The 7,265-nt window shown below is 49.0% G+C and overlaps 1 protein-coding gene across 1 annotated transcript; it reads left to right on the forward strand.

Annotated features, from left to right (window-relative positions):
- The first annotated feature begins 398 nt into the window (after positions 1 to 398).
- On the forward strand, positions 399 to 6,013 carry LOC111861031 (zinc finger protein 703-like). Its single transcript, XM_023845292.2, has 2 exons — positions 399 to 2,102; positions 3,604 to 6,013. Exons 1-2 carry the CDS (start codon positions 1,833 to 1,835, stop codon positions 5,119 to 5,121), a joined length of 1,788 nt encoding a protein of 595 aa, XP_023701060.1. The 5' UTR covers positions 399 to 1,832; the 3' UTR covers positions 5,122 to 6,013.
- The last annotated feature ends 1,252 nt before the right edge of the window (positions 6,014 to 7,265 follow it).

Below are 7,265 nucleotides of genomic sequence, written 5' to 3' on the forward strand. Positions count from 1 at the left end.
GCATTTGTGGGTGATGCTGGCATGTTCTGCCCACAGGTTATGAAGGATTAAAACTGACAAATTTCGCACACAATTACGACTGTGAAGGATTCGGAGCATCAAAGCCCCTCAGACTCCGACTATTTCTGGCCACCTCTAATAGCTCTTGTCAGGCGTAATTTTTAAGTACTTTAACCAATTCATTGTATAATTAGGTTAACAAAATTAGCTCATTGGCCAGTCAGTCAGCAGTAATGCAATAAAGTTATTAACATTCCAGATTTATGTGCAGACATGAGCATACGGCCATACTTGCTCTATTAGATTTATTCTCGTTAGATGTGAGAGCCGCAGAAAACGCACCGACTTGAATGACATTCATCGCTAACCTCGTATGGTTATTTTCTGAGACACATTGCTGGACTCCCGCGAGATAATGGGCTCTTTAATTAAAACCACAAGCTTTGAAATATGCGCTCAAAATGTCCTTTGGTTAGATGACTGCTCGGGATTTTTTGGTTAGCTGCAAAACTTCATTCATTCCTTTATATGCTATAATTAACGTTAAATGAACAATGCTCTTAGGCATTTAATTACAATATATTCATTGGCTATCCTGGAAGTAACGTAATGCGTTTTTTTAATTATTGTTTAGATTTGTATTTAAATAGCGTTCTTCGACTTAAAGGCTTGAACGCCCATAATGGCAAGAAGAAACATTTACAGAGGAGGTGTGACAGCGAGTGTCCTATTTGCGTCCCAGAAAAACAAAACTAAGAGTGGGAAGAAAGCAGGTTATACGAGTAGTTGCAGAGTAATGCACCTGACAGTCATCAATAAGCAGTAGGACGGAGCATCGGGGGACACGAGTGAGTCCCAAAGTAGAAAAGCGCCCCCTTTCTGCCATCAAGTTTATTTTGGGCAAATAGAGAGAGGACAAAAATCCGCCAACGCCGCCCGAAAGGACAAGAGGAGCTACGCCGAATGTCGCGTCCTTCGAGAGGGGATAAGACCTTTCACACATGCGGGGAGCGCTTCAGAAAGGATCCGAAAGCTGAATGGAGGGCAGGCGCCGCCGAGCTGCTTATCTGTCGCACTCGCATTGTCCTTATAATTACATGAAAGAGGGAGAGATCGGGCATGTGAAGCAGGGGAAAATCAAAGTGACTCCGCCTTCGGAAGAGTAGCGCCGACCCTCTCATTAGCGATGCGGGCTCCGGTTATTGGACAGCGGCTCTTTTGCTTTGAAGGTCTCCCTCTGATCTCGGATATTTTAAGTGTTGATGGTTGAAAGGGATGCGTCTTAAGAAAAACACCGTAGACGCTGAGCGGGGGAACTGCGCACTCCAGCCTTTAAGGGCGATCCGAGTGAGGTTTTTTTTGGGGGGGATTTTGTGTCTTTTTCTTCTTGCTCGTCCGCCCGCCTCTCTCCCCCTCTCTCTCCCTCTCTCTCTTCCCCCATCCCACCGATAGAAGTCTGTTAAAGGGTTTCTTACCCACTCCCGGGCAGCTGCGACGGTGGTGACTGTCGTCTTTTCAAAGGAGGAAAAAAACGAGAGAAGGGCGGAACAGGCTTGAGGGCGATGAGTGAGTGAATCGAGAGAAAGCGCTTTTTGTCTTTTAGCCGGGCGGAGAAGTGAAGGACGGCCGCTGCCTTGCTTGGTTTGGACTGCGCAACGGGAATATTGTTAAAGCGTTTGCTTGGATTATAAAAAACACACACACACGCATACGCACACAAGCGCCCCGAGAAAGGGTCGAGTAGGTGATAGATTGATATGGTGTAGCACAAATGCTTACTGAATTGCCAGCAGCCGCAAGCCTTGCTCGACCCCTGATCCGCCTTACTCCAAATGCACGATTCCTCCCGTGGATGTAAAACGCAGCAGACACGCAGCCAGGCACCCGAGAGCACCAACCGCGACGGCGGCGACAACAACTCCTGCTTTCCCAAGAGCCCCGGGATAAATAGCTCGCAGGTCTCCTTGCTGTCACCCTCCGATCCCCTACGACAGGCGAAGCGGCTGCCCATCAGGCTCCTCAAGATGCTGACCGCGCATACGAGCCACTTGCTGCACCCGGAGTATCTCCAGCCCCTGACTTCAGCGCCAGTAAGCATCGAGGTAATGTATCTAGTATCTCCTTTTCGCTATTAAATTGCACACCGATCCCCCCCTACCCCGACTAAAGCTTCTTGCCCCGTTATTTTAAATCTCTACGACTTTGCCGATCGCCAGTTGTACCCCCCCCCACCCCCCGCCGCCTTTCCGACGCCTTTGCGCACTTTCCCATAATTTACCGCAACTATTTCTGACGCGCTTATGTTACTATTTCATGTGTCGTTTTGCTTTCACGTTTGAAACGGTTCGCTTCCCCGATCACTCTCGTTATCTTGGTAGTGGAACATTTTCCTTCATATCTCTACATTTAAAGCTAGAACATTTAAAATTCAATTGACATACTAACTCAGAAATTAGCACATGAGAATGTGCGTTGCCGTCGTGCGATATTTAGATACGGTTCTGTACGGTTATAGTGAAAAACTGCAAGTTTGTTTTTAGCCTAAATTTTAACTATATTTTCTTATTCACTGGCTCCTTAATCTCGACGCTCAAAGTGCCCTGTTATACAGAGGTTCATATTTCAATATTTAAACCGATATCGCCTCCTCTTTTCCCCGTTTCCCCCGACCTTAGGGTGCCACCCTATGATTTCATATATAGGCTATAGCTTTCTATCAAGTGCCCGTACGTGCGTAGACTCAGAAGAGATTTACGACGATATCTTAACTATTATCATTATTAGCCATGATAGCACCACTATTATTACTACTGCTACTAATTATTATTATTTTGTTGCGCATCAAATTGCACGAGGGAGGCGAGCGATTCGCGGGAAGTTAAGTTATAGTTATATTTGTGTAATGTGTCGTGTTTCCATTTACAATTAGAGATGATAAAGGAGAATTCTCTGCAAACTACTGAATTTGGGACAAATTAATTTCTTTCGTTGCGGCCACTGATTGTCTGCGCGCACAACCGGGCGCACAGTATTTAATGTCTAGTAATTTACCGTTAAGCAAATCAAAGTGTATATCTTATGTGGGGTGTTTTTTATTAATAGGGGAATCGCCGTTGGAAGTACTCATTTTATGCTCAAGTTCGTTTTGGGTGTCACGTAACTTAAATAACTATCATTATTTGTCTTTTTCCATACATCTTTAAATGTAATTTAAAACACTTTTAATACAAATAAAATGATACAATACATATAAATTAGTTTTTCTCTAATAGGGTGATTTCAGATAAACGCGAACGACAAAAATAGCAAATATTTGAAAATTATGCTTAAGAAAACATTTTTTTCAGCAACGTAATTAAAGATCAACCTTTTAAATCATGTTTTTCGAAACGTACCACACAAAAACATATATCAAACATACATTTTCCATAAATTAGGTGCAGCAACATTTTGAGTGACGTTTGGAGTGATTTATTTGTTTTTTACATTGCGTGCACGCGGAGCCCTAACAAAGTGATCATTGCTGTTATGCCAGTGATTTGTCTTCCTTGTTCCGTGGTTACCTCGTGACAGTGACGGTATGCTCGTTGTCTCCCCCTGCAGCTGGATGCCAAAAAGAGCCCCCTGGCCCTGCTGGCTCAGACATGCTCGCAGATCGGCAAGCCGGACCCACCGCCCCCCAGCAAGCTGAGCTCCATGGCATCCGGGGGCCTCGGCGAGAAGGATGCCTCCGGTCGCTCCTCGGGCTCCGGCCTCAAGCTCAGCGAGCACCGGCAGCCACTGGAGGACAAGTCGAGCTTCAAGCCGTACTCCAAGGCGGGTGGAGAGTCCCGAAAGGACGGGTTGGGCAGCGGCGGTGCGGATAAGGCCGGGTTCCGGGTCCCCGGTGGCGGCGGCACGGCCGCTTGCCCGTCGTTCCCACCACATGCCGTTTCTCCACGATCCCGGTCGACCTCGCCCTCCCAGCACCCGGCCTCCCAGCCTCGGGGATCTGGATCCTCGCCCCCGGCGCCACAGCCGCCGCCCACACAGGTGCTGCACGTGGACCCCAAGTCGGCAGCCGCCGACTCAGCCAGCATGGACAACGGCGGGGCCTCAAAGAAGGACGGCGAGCCCAGCAAGCCGGGTCTGGACAGCGCCCAACTGGCCAACTCAAGCCACGCCCGTGCCAGCGCCGACTCCAGCAGCCCCGGCTCCGAGGGCAGCCCGCACCACGACGGGAAGGTGGACGCGGCGCCGGCCCAGCCGGGCCTTGGCTCCGGACACGTGGCCCCAGTATCACCGTTCAAACCAGGCCACTCTGTGTTCCCCCTGCCGCCCTCCAGCATGGGCTATCACGGCTCCATCGTCAGCGCCTACACTGGCTACCCGTCCCAGCTAGTGCCGGGCTTGGACCATACCAAGTCCAGTCTGGTCGGGGGTGGTGTGGGCATCCCCGGGAAGCACCCCAGCTCCAGCCCACTCACAGGGGCCTCACCCCCATCCTTCATGCAGGGCCTGTGCAGGGACCCATACTGCTTGACCTACCCCAATGCCTCTCACCTGGGAGGCAGTAACTGCTCATCCTGCGTCCACGACCCATCATCCACGCTGAAGTCCAGTTTCCCGCTGGTGTACCCCACGCACCCACTGCACGCCCTGCACCCCAGCTCTCTGTCATCCAGTGCCACACCCTCACTGTCCCACCCCCTCTACACCTATGGCTTCATGCTTCCCAACGAGCCCCTCCCCCACGCCTGTAACTGGGTGTCGGCAGGGGGACCGTGCGACAAGCGCTTCGGCAGTTCAGAGGAGCTGCTGAGTCACCTGCGCACACACACCGCACTCCCCGGGATGGACAGCAAGCTGCTCTCCGCCTACCCCTCCGCCTCCTCGTCCGCTGCAGCCGCAGCCGCCGCCTCCTGCCACCTGCACCTGACCCCCCAGGGCAGCCCCGGCTCCTTCTCCCTGAGAGCCCCGCCCGGCCTGGGCCTTGCCCGCTATCACCCTTACAGCAAAGTCCACTTGCCCGCAGCCCCCTCCCTGCCCATGCCGACGCTGCCGGCCGCAGCACCATACTACTCCCCCTATGCTCTCTACAGCCAGAGGCTGGGCTCGGCCTCAGCGCTGGGCTACCAATGAGCCGTGTGCATCAGACCCGGATTCACTTTGGGGGTGGCACTCATACGCTGGGCAACCGGGAATGCAATACCAGCACCCACCTATAGGGGGCGCCCAGGCTCTGATCCAACAACCACTATATACTTAGCTGCGGATTCGTCACAAGGTGATGCCACACATCGGCCCTGCCCCCCCCGATCTAACCTGTCCCCACCCTGAGCTTCCAGCGATCGGATTCCTAAAAACCTGTGACTCTTCCTGGGGTGCTAGTGACCCTCCGTGGAATCCCAGTGAAGTTCGGTCAGTGGGACACTGGGAGAACTGGACATGTACAAGCTTCACTCCTGAGCTTTTTGGGATTAGTTTCGCCTTCGTTTTACTACTTTCACATCACTTTCTCCCGGACTGAAAAAGTGTATTTATTTTTTACAGAGCGCTTGGCTTTCAAGTTGGGGGAAATTTATTATCCAAATGCATTGTTCCTAAGTATTCTTACTATTCTCATTAAAAATATTATTATGCTTATTATACACTTTTTAAAATAAAGTTTTGTGGTATGCAACTTGGCAGCAGTTTAATGGCAGATTCTCTAAAGAAGTTCTCTCCTTGTTTTCCAGTCTTTTTCTAGCCACCCCCCCCCCCTCCCACCACTGATTTGCTGTCTCATGTCTGGTGGGGGGGTGTGTCACCCCCCTCCCGGGCTCTCAGAAGGCTTCTTATTTTTTATTTGTACAGCTGACGAGACAAACACAAGAGATGTAATATTTTTTGTATTGTATTTGTGTGGGCTGGCCGTGCAGAGGGGACAGAGCCATGCACAGAACTCAACAGGAAGAAAACCATGATGGCAGTGCTATCAGCTTAAAGGGGAAGGTCTTATTTTGTTTAATAAATGCGAATTATTATATTTAAATGATGTCTTTTGGAGTTTTGTTCTGGGTAGCTAGTAGATGACCACACACGCAGGTTCACTCGCTTTAATAAGAAGCAAAGGGTTTAATAGATTTGTGAGAAACAGATTTACAGCCTGTGTTAGCTGTAACATCACAAAAAAGTATTTTTTTCCTACAATTAAGGTGAGTTGGCGACATGGACAGCAGGGGGAGCAGTGGTTAACATCCTGAATTTGTGAAATTATGGACTCAGATGGGGACCTTCTTTTTACCACTGGATCAGGGATATGAAACATCGTTCTATGTTTGTGCTATTGGAAAATTTCCCTTCTGAGCCACATAGGTATATAACTTGTGGGCCGATAACTCCCTTTGTTTTTTTAATATTGGGGGAGCAAGTAGATGTATGTTATTTCCAAACATACGCAGGCTGAGTGGTTCAGTTTGTGTGGGGATTTAAGTTCTGGGTCCAGCATAAATACCAATGCAGGGCTGTATTCAAAGAGTCAACTACATGTGAAAGTTATCTGACCGTGTGGAAGAGCTTAGGACACAGGGAGCCAGGGAATGAGTCCAGGTTGGCCTCTGATTGGTGGAGACAGCATGCCTGGGCCCTTTATTTCAGTGATTGATGATTTGTTGCTGTATTGATGGATTGAGTGATCCAGTCCCAGTGGAGGTTCTTACCCTGACCCAATGACCTTCGCTAAAGCAATGCTATCCAGCCAACTGCAAGACAATATGGTTTTCCTCTCACATTGTGCTTTTATTAAGAAAATACAGTGGAATTGCTGGCTCCCCTATGTGGTTCTCAAATTCGTTCGAGAACCTCCTTCCTGGAAAATTCTGGAGAATTCAATAAAATGTGTGTTGATTTTGCCCCAGTTAAATCTTAAAGGGGTTGACCTGCAACTTAAAGTGAAGTCACATCGCTAATGATCGCTCTTGCTGTCGGAGGTCCATTGCAGCTCTGAAAACAAGACTAACGGCTGTTCATTTTTAAATAAGGCAAAGTTAATATTTGTATTCCTGCTGAGACAAACAGGAGGAATCTTAAGAGAAATGGAGCAAATATGTGTGGTATATGATTTTGGAAAGGGTGCAGTTTTAACGGGCATTAAGCCAAACTCAGTCGTATTTTACTGATGAGCTCTGTGATCGGCAGGATTTTTTGTAATATCAGCACACTAGTATCTGTTTGAATGTTAAATGATCAAATTCCCATAGTCGCCGGATCTATCGGGTCTCCAGGGTGTCCTGTTTGGGGCCGGG

Source organism: Paramormyrops kingsleyae, chromosome 7 (assembly GCF_048594095.1).
Source record: "Paramormyrops kingsleyae isolate MSU_618 chromosome 7, PKINGS_0.4, whole genome shotgun sequence".
Taxonomy (NCBI): Eukaryota; Metazoa; Chordata; class Actinopteri; order Osteoglossiformes; family Mormyridae; genus Paramormyrops; species Paramormyrops kingsleyae.

Coding starts and splice junctions, on each gene's coding strand:
- LOC111861031 (XM_023845292.2), top strand. CDS start 1,833: ATGCACGATTCCTCCCGTGGATGTAAAACGCAGCAGACACGCAGCCAG. Junction 2,103..3,603: donor CAGCGCCAGTAAGCATCGAG/GTAATGTATCTA, acceptor CTCCCCCTGCAG/CTGGATGCCAAAAAGAGCCC.